We start from the raw sequence: 13,456 nt of genomic DNA, 5'->3' as shown, positions 1-13,456 counted from the left end.
CATAAGATCCAGATGCCTCGGTGGCTCAGTCAGTTAAGCGTCTGCCTTTGGCTCAGGTCATGATCCCAGGGTCCTGGGGTCGAGTCCCACGTCAGGCTCCCTACTCAGCAGAGTCTGCTTCTCCCTCTCCCTCTGCCCCTTGCCCTGCTAATGCTCTCTCTCACTCACTCTCTCTCTCTCAAATAAATAAAATCTTTAAAAAAAAAAAGAAAAATTAAGAATAAAAATATAAAATATATCCACAAAGAGACATGTTCAAGAAAAAGAAATCTTTACTCTGCAAGGCTATTGTGAGGACTGTGCCCGGCACGGAGCATATGCTCACTGGTGGTGGATGCCACTGCCAGTTTCCAGATCTGAGAAATAGACGCACTTCTCACAAGAAGTCACCAGGGGGCGTCTGAAAGCCAAGAAACAAAGTCCAGCTTGCCTGAGCCTGTACTGCTGCAGATGGGGGTTGACCACCCTTCCTCACCCAGAATGCACTCCTCCACCCAAAAGGGGGAAAAAAAAGCTTTATCTGCTAACACTGGGGAGATTCCATCCACAGCAGACAAGGCTTTGGGCCACCTGAGAGCTAGCCTGTGTCCTTCTGTTTGGATCTGGATTTCAGGGCAGCTGTCAAGGGTCACTGCATCCATTACAACCAGGCGTACCAACGCTGGAGACCTATGAAAAGGGGCTTATGGATGTGATGGCAGTGAAGAGCGAGTCCTTGAAGAGGAACTCACAGACATACCTGCTGTGTGAACTCAGCCATATCCTCCTTCATCCTGTCTTCTTCATCTGACTTTTTTTTTTTAAAGATTTTATTTATTTATTTCAGAGAGAGAGAATGAGAGAGAGCACATGAGAGGGGGGAGGGGCAGAGGGAGAAGCAGGCTCCCTGCCGAGCAGGGAGCCCGATGCGGGATGCGGGACTCGATCCCGGGACTCCAGGATCATGACCTGAGCTGAAGGCAGTCGCTTAACCAACTGAGCCACCCAGGCGCCCTTCATCTGACTTCTTAGAGGTTCTCTCCAGACCTCCTCGGATCCAATGTTTCTGAGCTCTGCAATATGTCCCTTTGGGTCTACCTGACCTTATCACAAATCACCCCTTAAATGGAACTGGTCTAGTCCCAGAGGTCTCATGACCATGTGGTGTAGTGGAAGGCACAGGTCTTGGAGACTAAGCAAGGTCCAAATCAAGGGTCTGGTACTTAATTTCTCAAACCTCGGTTTCCTTATCTATAAAACAAAATAATTCCATATCCTTTTTAAGAGTGTTGTTGGGATTAAATATATAAATATAGTCCCTTGTATAGCATAGATGCCCAGTAATACTCAATGACTAACAGTATTTTGTTTTCACAATTTAGGCATATACAACAGGTAGAAAAAAATGGATTTAAAATTAAGATAAACTGTGTTAAAGTTTCTGTTCCCTATGACCCTTGGCCAATCAATTCATCTGAGTCTCACTATCTGTATATCATAGTGAGGTTATAAACATTACGTGAGAATATACCTTTAAGACTGCTGCGAATCATACTGTTACCCCAGCAAGAAATTGACTTCTTCCCTTAAATAAATCCAGACCTTAGCCTACATTGCTCAGCTCAAGTGCTGTATCATCCAAGAAACCCTTTCTCTAGTAATCTCTAAAATATAAAACTCTGGAAAGTGTTAAAAAGAACAATGAAGGTCTAAATGTACTGAGAAAGAAAGAACTCAAGAGATTCTAAGTGAAAATAAAACACGTAGTACGTGCATTATGACTCTTATATTTAGGGGAAAAAAAAGAGGTGACCATGTTATACCCTTGCTTAAAACTCTTCCGTGGGTTTCTTGCCAACCAAATGAAATTCAGGCTCCTTACCTGGTACTCAAGCACCTTCACTATTTGGACCCTGCCAACCTCTCCAGCCTCATCTTCTACAGACCAGCCTCACCATCCTATGAGCACTGGGTTCCAACTATGACTTAAAATGCCCTTTACTATCTCTTCCTCTAGGTCTCAAACTGTAGCATGCATCAGAATCACCTGGCCAGCTCTACCCAGAGAATTTCTGATTTGGGGCTGAGGTGGGGCCTAGGAATTTCTATTTCTAACAAGTTCCCAAGTGATACTGATATGGCTGTTAAGGGACCACACTCGGACGGCCACTGCTTTTACAATGACAGGATTCAACTTTATCACCCGTACATGGACCAGTCAACCATATCACTTTGCCTAGGATTGAAAGTCCCATGTAGCAGAAAACCCCTCAGACCAAGGAAAACTGAGACAGTTGGCTTCCCTACCTGTATAAGAACCTTTCCCAGATTGCTGCTTAAGGGATAGTTACTGCTAACAAGCAGTCTTTCTCTGTGGCCAGGCCAACAGAAGTGCCTGAGAAAGGAGTTCCATCAACTTGAATGGCTTTTTGCTGGAGTAAGAATATTTAACAAAGTTTTTCAAATTCAGACTCCAAATACATTCTCTTTATTTCCTTCAGAGAACAAGCTTTAGTCCTCTGATTGTAAACACTTAACACAATGGTGTGAGATCAAACTGTAAGCATCCATATCATGGCCTGCTGTTGGGGTGAGGGTATATAGGGAGCATGTGTGAGCTTCTTCTTCAGTTTACTGTAGGTCTTGTCATGGAATGATACTTCCACATGGGCCAATGCAGCTGATTTTCTGTGACTTCCAAAGGGTGCCCCAAACAATAAGGGGCCATGGTCCTTGAGAAGGACTGATGATTATTTTGCTCTTTGTCGATTAGGGCCAATTTTTTCATTAACTGGGAATCCTTTTCCAAGGAGTCAGAGATCAGAGAGCTGATAGCGTCGCACAAGACCATCTCGACAGCATGTGTAGATCTGCTTCTCCCATGTGGCAACCTGGAACACAAGAGTTCACAGCTCAAAGGAAGCCTGGGAGTCTTCCATTTCAAACAGATAGAGCCTTGTTATTGATCCCCATTAGTACAAGTGAGTCTAAGAAGCTCTGCTGACTCCAAAGACAAGAGAAGAATTAGATCCATGGTAGGTATAGCCGGCTAGGATCCACGGCACTTATGAGTCCAGAACAGAGAAACTAATTAGCCAAGTAGAGAGCAGGCCCATTAGTGTGGTGCATAGCTGAGGGCGAGGGTCTGGACCTGGGAAAGGAGATGATCCATAGATGGGCTAGCGTATCCCTGAACCTTGTAAAATTATATTCAAAGAAGTTCTCAATATGTGCCTGTCTGAGGAGGATTTCGTCGACTTCTCAGAGAAGTCTGAGGCTACAGCTGCGTGGAGGAGCGAGGTACGTGCTGGGGCTGCGCGACGGCACCAGGGGCTGCGGTGGGTGGCACCGAGACTACACAGCTCCCAGTGGGGAGGCTCCACCACCACTGCCACTTTGCTTGGTGAGCGCATGGTGTCAGTAGGCTGCCAGTACCATGGCTGGCCCAGCGCGGCATCACCCCCTCCCAAGACTCCTGGAGTTTCTGAACCTCCTCTCCAGGGTGGCGGGGGAGCTGGCATGCTGGCATTTTAGGCTGTGTGGGAGCCCACATCTTCTTCACTTATGCTGACTACGACCACTTCTTTGAAGATGCGCACCCTCTCGTCCCTGCCATAATGATCACCGCTGTGGAGCCCCACTTTCCACTTTTGGGCTTACTGGCTACTGTGCCCCAATCTGGAAAAGCTGCTGTAGACTTGCCATGTTTGTCATCATCCTACTCTTGGTTTTTGTTACAGAAGCTATTGTAGTGGTTTTGGGATACATTTACAGAGCAAAGGTGGAAAAATGAGGTTGATCAGAGCATTCAGAGAGTGTGTAAGACCTACAGTGGAACCAACACTACAATGGAACCAACTAGTCAGACTGGAATAATAGGGACTGGTTCAAAGAAACCAAAAACCACAGTGTCCCTCTCAACTGCATCAGAGAGACAGCCAGCAGCTATCATGGCAGGCTGGCCCACTCCTCTGACCTCCATACTGAAGGATGTGAAGCTCTAGGAGTGAAGAAGCGATCAAAAGTCACGGTGCATGTTATCTGGGCAGTGCTGGAAGGTGCAGCTCTTCAGCTGCTAGACATGCTGTGTGCATGCAGCATATTATGCAGGAGCAGAGATCCTGCTTCTGAGCTCCTCACCACTGGTAGAACCTAGGCATAGGACAAAACGCAACTCTGAGCTTTTTAGTCTTGTTCTGATTTGGAAGGTGAATCAAGCAGGTTTACTTTTAGTAGTTAAACCACACATTACACAGGTGTTGGACAGAGCAGCTTGGCTCTTCATGTGCCCACCCATGATTTTCTTTTCCCTTCTCCTATCTGACTCCCCATGTCTCTAAGTTTTTAGGTACGACAGTGAATGTTCTCATTTCGGAACCATTTGTGAGTTCCGTAGTGTGGGAGAATGAGGTGAGGACCTGGGCCTGCTTCTGTTACTTCCGTGCAGTAACAGGACTGCTGCCAAAGTATCACTGGGTCTTTTCAGTCTTCACAACGGAGAACTCTTGGCCAAGGGATTTTGGGGAGAGAAGGGGGAAGCCAGATAAGGTTAAAGTTAATATCAGATTGTACCCCTCATCAGTGTCCTTTTAAAAAACATATATTGTAGTTCAATAATATAGCACTGTACAAAATGACCAAAACAGTTCATCTTCAAAATCAAGACTGATTTTTGAAAAGTAGAGGTTTTTAATCAAAACTGGCTTTAAAGGGGCACCTGGGTGGCTCAGTCATTAAGCGTTTGCCTTCAGCTCAGGTCATGATCCCAGGGTCCTAGGATCGAGCCCCGCATCAGGCTCCCTGCTCAGCGGGAAGCCTTCTTCTCCCTCTCCCACTCCCCCTGCTTATGCTCTCTCTCTCGCTGTCTCTGTCAAATAAGTAAATAAAATCTTAAAAACAAAAACAAAAACTGGGGAGGGGGGTGGGAGGATGGGTTAGCCTGGTGGTGGGTATTGAGGAGGGCACATTCTGCATGGAGCACTGGGTGTTATGCACAAACAATGAATCATGGAACACTTCATCTAAAACTAATGATGTAATGTATGGGGATTAACATAAGAATAAAAAAAAATTTAAAAAAAAGGGGAGGAAAAAAAACTGGCTTTATAGGAACATAACATATGTGCTACTTTTTAAAAACAATTTGTGTGTGTGTGTATGTTGTTGTATGATTGAGCCCACTCATCATAAATCTAAACTCATTAGGATTAATGTACTCATGCAGACCAGCAAAACAGTATGTAGATGAGATCTCAGTTCTAAATAGAAAAACCTAATTCAGTAAAGTCTGTATCATCCCTCAAACAAAGAAAAGAAAAAGCCTGAGACTCAAAGGTTAAGAACCACTAATTTAGTGGAAGAAGCATGAATTCTGGAGGTAGCTTCATCTCAGGTTTGCTAATGTGTACCTACATGACTTAGGGCAACTTTCTCAACCACTCTGGACTCCAGTTTCCTCACTTATAAAATGAAAATGGTATGTTAATTCACAATATAGAACACTATGCAGGAATTTTTAAAAATGAAGTGGATCTATATGCATTTATCTGAAAAGAGCTCTAAGATGTTAATAAAAAAAGTCATAGAACAATACAATACATATAGAATTTCAGTTATGCACAAACTAAAGATAAAACTATATTATTTACATAAATACATAAAACAAAGATGAAGCAAATGCTCCAAAAACAGTCTTTTTTTTTTTTTTTTAAGATTTTATTTATTCATTTGAGAGAGAATGAGATAGAGAGAGCATGAGATGGGGGAGGGTCAGAGGGAGAAGCAGACTCCCTGCCGAGCAGGGAGCCCGATGCGGGACTCGACCCCGGGGCTCCAGGATCACGACCTGAGCCGAAGGCAATCGCTTAACCAACTGAGCCACCCAGGCGCCCCAAAAACAGTCTTGAAAGATACATGCTGAACTGTTAATGCTAGTTACTTCTAGAAAGAAGAGTGGAACTAAAAAGGTCTTAAAGGGGACTTTAAAGTCTGTATAATTTTGTATTGTTTGAATTTTTATACGTATGTATTAGCTGTATAACTTTTACATTATAAAAACAATATAAGGGGCGCCTGGGTGGCTCAGTTGGTTAAACGACTGCCTTCGGCTCAGGTCATGATCCTGGAGTCCCGGGATCGAGTCCCGCATCGGGCTCCCTGCTCGGCGGGGAGTCTGCTTCTCCCTCTGACCCTCCCCCCTCTCATGTGCTCTCTCTCATTCTCTCTCTCTCAAATAAATAAATAAAATCTTTAAAAATATATATATAAATAATAATACCTATACCTCAAGAATAGTAACAACAATGAAATAAGATGATACATGTAAAACATCCAGCACAATGTCTAGTCAATAAATATTACTTCCCCTTTTGTTTTTCTCTTTCTAATCAAATGAGATAACCAGTCTTGAACTTTAAATAATAATAATGACAGCTAATCTTTGTAGAAGACTTAAAATTTACAACTATTTTTCACATACATTATCTCATTAATACTTTCATTTTACAGAAGAATTGACAGACTAAGGAGGTAAAATGATTTTTCAAGTTTCTAGAGCTAAAAAGTGGTGAAATCACTTCTGACTCAAAATTCTCACTTCCTTTTATCGCATCTGTAAGTATTATATCTTCCGGAATGCCCACAAAGTAGCTGGATTCAGTCCCCTCAAAAGCCCTAGATCTCAGGTGAGAATCACCCAGGTGCCTCTCAGGCCTGTACCTTGAACACAGGGTCACAGTCGGCCCCAGTGAGCTCAATGAGATAGTCTAGGTCTTGCTGGACAATGAAACAGCTTCCATCACCTAAAAGTCAAAAAGAAAAATTTAGATAACTAAAGAAAAAGCTGCACACAAAGAGGCTTAAAAAAAAAAATCAGTATTTTAGTTTATTTCTGTACATCACGAGCCTAAAGAAGATCATCCCAAGACCCAAAATGGCAAACAGGTCTCATTATGTGGGTCAGATATGAGGATCTACAGTGGCTGCCTAGAATGCTGGGTTAGAGGATTTGAAGGACAAGTACAAGCTCAGTGGGAAGAAGGGCTGTCTTTGATTAGCAATACCTGCCAAGGGCATGGAGCAAGCAACCGCAGGCTTATACATCTGATTGCAAACTTACCCTGGACGATGATTTTTAACAGGGAATTGTCTATATAGATGTTTTAATGTGCTCCCAAATTATTCTTCAATCTATAAACTTGACCAGATACATGAGGCAAAGGAGCAAAGTTGTTACACCAAGAAAATAAAAGTATATTTATTTTTAAACTTAATTTTCTTAAAAGACCATGGACAAATGAGACTTGGGATGATCTGTAAACTGCTGAATAATTTTTTTTGTTATTGTTGTACTTAATATAAAAATAGTTTATGCTAATTGAAGAAAACTTTAAAAACAAAGAAACAGAAGTAAAAAAAAAATCAATCTACCACTCAAAGATAACTACTGTTAACATTTTTATGTATTTTTCCAATCCTTTTTGTGCAAATTTTTATTTTACATGGTTGAAAGCATACTGCATAAAAGAATTATCTTTATGCATAAAGTTTTTCTGTATCAACATTGTGACTTTGTAAAGAATCCAGGAAAAAAATTTTTTTTAATTTAATTAACCTTTTCAAGCTTTTTAAAATTTGAAAAACTGCTGTCAAAAACAACTGTTAATTAATTTTATTTTATCTGTTAATCTATACCCCAACCAGCAGTATACAGGAAGACCTTATCCTTTCTCGTATTATTATTAAAAATCATCTTTTTTTTTTATTTAAATTTCACTTTATTAAGTAATCTCTGCACTCATCATGGGGCTCAAACTCACAACCCAAGATCAAGAGTTGCATGTTCTACCAACTGAGCCAGCCAGGCACCCCAAAAATTATCTTTTAAATAAAAGAATTATTATTTTTTAGAAATACTTATAGAAATATTGACAGGTGAAATAATACAATGTCTGTGATATGTTTCAAAATATTACAATGGTTGGGGATTATAAGGGAATGTGTAAAACAAGATGAAACAGGATTAGCTATAAATTGGTAATAGTTGAAGCTAGATGATGGGTATATCAGGTTCATTATGCTATTCTCTCTACCTTTGTATCTCCTTTGACAATTTCCATAATAAAAAGTTTCAAAATTGTTTAATCTGGCAATTTCAATCTCCTCTCTAGTGAAAGAGTTCCAAAGGACCTCAAAGATCATCTATATCCAACTTCTAAACTAGTACTAAATTCCCTTCACAACACCTTGCAGAATAGCCAACCAGCCTATGCTTCTCCATCCCAAGTTAGTAGTGCTCTCTAAAATGCCAGCTCTCTCTTACTTATATTCAACTGAAATGTGGCTCCTGGTAACTTTCTTTTATTGGTCTTAGTTTCATCCTCTGAAAACAGTTATATTACGATGAATAAGGCACAGTCACTACTTTACAAGGAGTCTGCACTGGGGGGAGATATAGACAATCACAGTGTAGAGTGATAAACACTATATAATAAATACAATATGCCGAAATATCATGGAGGACCATGCCCCTAGCCCCACCATAGATCACGCATTTAAACCTATGTTTATTTATTTTTAGAGAGAGAGGGGGCATGAATGGGGGAGTAGGGGTGGGATGCGGGGATAGAGGCAGAGGGAGAAAGAGTCTTTTTTTTTTTTTTTTAAGGGGGGGTAGGGAGAGAGGGAGAGAGAATCTCAAGCAGGCTCCACGCCCAGCATGGAGTCCAACACGGGGCTCATTCTCACAACCCCAAGATCATGACCTGAGCCGAAATCAAGAGTCAGACACTCAACCAACTGAGCCACCCAGGTGTCCCACGAGACAGAATCTTAAGTAGGCTCCACACAGCATGGAGCCTGATGCGGGGCTCCATCTCACGACCCTGAGATCACAACCTGAGTGAAATCAAGAGTCAGATGCTTAACAGACTGAGCCACCCAGGCACCCCTAACCCTATGTTTAAATGAACTACAGGAAGCCATCTTTGTCAAGGGGCCCCTGGACCCACCGTGGCTAGCAATAAATCCATCTCTGAAACTCAGGAGGGACAGAACTGGTGCTCCTGATCTGTGGATGACTTGTACTGGAGCCCTGGAATTCAAAGAAAAAGGGGCAATTGTACTTTATTTCTTCAAGCAACACTTGACTATATTCAACATATAGTACTAACCACACAAAAGCAAACAGGACAAATGTGGACAGAGATTAAACATTCATATAGTTTCTTTCCTGGCAAGATCCTTAAATGGTAAATCCAGGAAATCACTCAAAACTACCTTGGAGTGAAGTGAATCTAAACATGTCTCTAACTAAACAGGTCATTGAGCTGAATGAACTAAGTCACCACCAATAACTCCAGTTTTTAGGGGAGGCCTGACAGAGTTTAAGATACCACAATGTTAACAATATGTTCATTGTTTTGCTTACAGACAGAATTAAGACAGTTGCGAGAATAAAAAAAAGACAGTTGTGAGAGTTAAAAAAAGACAGGTGTGAGATACTACAAATGTCAGGACTCTGAAATGAAAGAGAAAGGTGAGTGAGAATCAATTTAATATATATGTAAAGCTGATTTTCTTTCTTTTTTTTTAATCTTAAGTAGGCTCTACACCCAACGTGGGGCTCGAACTCATGACCCCACGATCAAGAGTTGCACACTCTACCAACTGAGCCAGCCAGGTGCCCCTGTAAGACTGATTTTCTTCTTCTTTTTTTTTTTAATGTTTTATTTATTTCTTTGAGAGAGAGAGAGCATGAGCAGGGGGAGCGGAAGAGGGAGAAGCAGACTCCCCGATGAGTAGGGAGCCCAACATGGGGCTCAATCCCAGGACCCCAGGATCATGACCTGAGCCGAAGGCAGATGCTTAACTGACTGAGCCACCCAGGCGACACGGCTGATTTTCTAATAGCGATCAGAGATTCCCTGAATCTCCACAGAGGCAAAAACAGGAACAAAAGTAAAGTAATTTAAATTATGGAAGAAATGGTATAAGCTAGTCACCCTTCACTGGAATTTCTTTTTTTTTTTTTTTAAGATTTTATTTATTTGACAGAGAGAGAGCAAGAGAGGAAACACAAGCAGGGGGAGCGGGAGAGGGAGAAGCAGGCTCCCTGCTGAGCAGGGAGCCCGATGTGGGACTTGATCCCAGGACCCTGGGATCATGACCCGAGCCAAAGGCAGACGCTTAACAACTGAGCCATCCAGGCACCCGCTCACTGGAATTTCTTTACTGCCCTTGGAATAAAGTCCAAACTCCTTCGGATGTATGCAAGTTCTTTTCCTGTATGGCATCACTTCTCACTGCTACCCTGCCTGCAGGGTATGTATTTGTCATACTGAACTACTCAAGGATCCCTGAAAGTGCCATACTTCCACACATTTTCACGCTTCTCTATACGCTCTTCTACCTAGGGCAGATCCCTCTCTTCATTTGGTAACTTCCTACTGGACAAGATCCAATTAAAGCTTCATTTCCTTGGAGAAGCAGTCCCACCTTCTTCTTTCTTTCTTCTCAGTGCTTTCTCAAATTCCTGTGTAGAGTCCTGTCAGCCCACCGATCACACTGTATCACCAACATCTTTTACTTGCCCATCTTTACTCTTAGACTCCAAGTGCCTCAAAGGCAGAATCTGTATCTTTTATTTCTGCTTTTCAGTGCCCTACACAATGTCTGGTCCCCACAAAAGCCATTCAATAAATGTCAACTGAACAAAAGAAAGGAAATGGAAGGAGGAAGGGACAGAAATGGAGAAACAGTTAAATCCTGGGATGGAGAGGTTGTGTTATTCTCTCTGGGTATCTCTAAGACCAGAATAAAGCCTGTTTCAGACAGGTTATGATCAAAGCCAAACAAAGAAACACAGCTGGTTTACTTGAACTAAAAATGATCAATCTTAGGCCAACCCAGATTTAATACCACTGAGAAAATTACTGAGCTCCTTAAAATTAAAAGTTCTATACAATCATTTTAAGGGAAATGTTAGTTCATTATTTAAGCTTAGATTCCAAAGTCATCATTACACTAGGACAATCATGACAGCATGAATCAAATTACCTTTTAATACGATTCCAGGAATAATAAGAACAATCAGACAACTCACACCGGAAAACCTTTATAAATGGAAAAATATACCCTTGATTCAACAGTCATCTACATGCCATGCTAAATCACTGTTAAAGCTAATAAAAATTTCCACTCTGTAGAAGACCTGCATCATGCAAATGAACGGTGACTCACCTTGGACTCCTCACGTCCAGCTGATAAATGTTTCCATCCTGTGTCCCAGCCAACAGCAAGAAGCCAGAGAGAAAAGTGCAGCAGTTGAAGCCATCTGAGCCAACAAAGAGGAACACCTGGGAATAAGCAGGAGCCAAAACGGCTGCTTAAAGATTAATTTGTTTTCAGAAATAAACAGGCACCAAAAAAAAGAAAATTTTCCTATTTTTAGAGACATTTTCTTTCTTCTCCCTTTAAGCACTCTGCATCTAAACAAAGTACTCAGCAACGACTGAGGAGGAGCCCCTCCCAGGAATTTGGGAACCTGAGGCTCCCCAAGGACTTCGGCAGTGTATGTACGACCACACCCAGAAGAGGCGGCAGTTTCCAGACTACTGCCCCTCAACACACTGACTCACAGGACCCTCAGTACCCAACATCTTTCTCCTCCCGCTTCTCATTACAACCCTCCATTTGAGAAACACTTGCAATTCACACATTTAAATTTTGTTTCATGTCACTGCTGACAACCTTTTGAAGGGAGACTCTATGTAGGAAAAGAAACAAGCTTAAATAAAGCGGCAATTTAAAGTATTAGAATTCTCCCCATGTGCCTGAAAAAAAGGAATCATCAGATTTTTATTTACTCTCTACTATTAGCTCAATCTGATCATTTCTCCCTCAAGTATTCTAAAAAGGAAAGAAAAAAACCAAACCTGGCCCAACAAACAAAACCTGTGATTTCCCTTCAGAAGGAAAAGCAGTGCAGAGGTGATACAATCAGAAAGAGTGATGTTCCTGGAATGTCATTTCTGAAAATGGAAACATCACTAGAATAATGAAGTAACAAGGAGAAATGAAAATACAAAACCTGTGGCCAACCCAAATCATTAAAGTTGTCTGGGTGAGGTTGACAGGAGCTGGAAAGAAATTTTAAAAATCAAATCCCAGGGAACTCCGGGCTTAACGAAGAGTACAGTGTGCCCAGCAAAACCTCAGAGGCAGAAGGACGAAAATTCAACTAATTCTTCCATAAAAGACATTCTGGTCACTAATTGATCAAGAGCCCTGAATGCATGAGTCCTTGACTCAGAATTGCTTCATGTTACCTTGGATATGGAAGGGAATCTACACAACCTCATCATTTTATACATAGCACACTAAGGCCCAGAGAGAAAGTGACTTAAAGGTCACAAAGAAGTAGAGCATTTAATCCTCATCATATAATCCTACAAGGTGAGTACTACTATGCCCAGTTTAGTGATGAGGAAACTGAAGCTCAGAATAGTTAAGTAACCTATTAAATATCACAGCCATTGTGGAAGAGCTAGGACATTAATGTTGTCCTTACTCCAAATTCCATGCTCTTAATTATTACACTCTATTGCCCCTTACTCCTGCAGCTTTCTCAAAAGGTGAACACAGGGAGCAAGCAGAAATGTTTCCAAAATCCCTTTCCAAAAATCAGAGTGATCCAGGATGCCCCAGAGTTCAAAAGTCTTAGAGGAACCACTTGCCGGCTGCCTGCTCTGCAGTCCCAAGCACTGAAGTTTCTTATCTTCCCGTGCCAATAGCAGCATTTTCGACTCTGTTCCAACCTCCCGTTCGCCTGCATGACAGATAAACCATGTCAACAATGGGCTAGGCTGATCAGCTGGCAGGGCCAGAAAGCACAGATCCTGATAGCTGTTTACTGAATTCTTTTTAGTGATTAACATACTAACTTAAAAAAAACTTTTATTATGTTCTATATCTTGACTGTTTGTATTGTTTATATGACTGCACACATTTGTCAAAACTCACAGAACTGATCATTTAAAAGGGTGACTTTCAGGCACCTGGCTGACTCAGTTGGTAGTGCATGCAACTCTTGATATCAGGGCTCTAACTTCAAGCCCCATGTTAGGGATAACAGATTACTTAATAAAATAAGTTATTATTATTTTTTTAGATTTTATTTATTTACTTGAGAGAGAGAGAGAGAGTGCACATGGGGAGGGGCAGAGGGAGAGGGAGAAAGAATCTGAAGCAGACTCCACAGTGAGCACAGAGCCCAACACGGGGCTTGATCCCACAACCGCAAGATCATGACCTGAGCAGAAACCAAGAGTCAGATGGTCAACTGACTGAGCCACCCAGGTGCCTCTAAATAAGTTAATTAAAAACAAATAATAAGGGTGCCTGGGTGGCTCAGTCGGTTAAGCAACTGCCTTCGGCTCAGGTCATGATCCTGGAGTCCCGGGATCGAGTCCCACATCGG

General features: G+C 41.8%; 1 protein-coding gene and 1 pseudogene across 7 annotated transcripts in view; one reads left to right on the top strand and one right to left on the bottom strand.

Annotated features, from left to right (window-relative positions):
* Positions 1 to 1,271: 1,271 nt before the first annotated feature.
* The window catches only part of PAAF1 (proteasomal ATPase associated factor 1), a 44,868-nt gene continuing 32,683 nt past the window's right edge, over positions 1,272 to 13,456 (bottom strand). For 5 of the 7 annotated variants that reach the window (XM_034995530.1, XM_034995534.1, XM_034995531.1 and 2 more), the window contains 5 exons: positions 12,714 to 12,805; positions 11,218 to 11,333; positions 8,988 to 9,070; positions 6,697 to 6,779; positions 1,272 to 2,870 (listed from right to left, as the gene is read on the bottom strand). In XM_034995530.1, coding sequence (XP_034851421.1) covers positions 2,793 to 2,870; positions 6,697 to 6,779; positions 8,988 to 9,070; positions 11,218 to 11,333; positions 12,714 to 12,805 — 452 coding nt within the window. In that variant the 3' untranslated portion in view covers positions 1,272 to 2,792. Of the gene's footprint in view, positions 2,871 to 6,696; positions 6,780 to 8,987; positions 9,071 to 10,114; positions 11,091 to 11,217; positions 11,334 to 12,713; positions 12,806 to 13,456 lie in introns of those variants that run through there. The other 2 variants (XM_034995535.1, XM_034995532.1) reach the window with 2 other exon arrangements.
* LOC118003956 lies at positions 3,208 to 4,135 on the top strand (annotated as a pseudogene).

This window comes from Mirounga leonina, unplaced genomic scaffold (assembly GCF_011800145.1).
Source record: "Mirounga leonina isolate KUSES-001 unplaced genomic scaffold, KU_Mleo_1.0 Mir_92, whole genome shotgun sequence".
NCBI lineage: Eukaryota > Metazoa > Chordata > Mammalia > Carnivora > Phocidae > Mirounga > Mirounga leonina.
The sequence above is the reverse complement of the archived record's forward strand: the minus strand, read 5'-3'. Positions and strand labels throughout refer to the sequence as shown.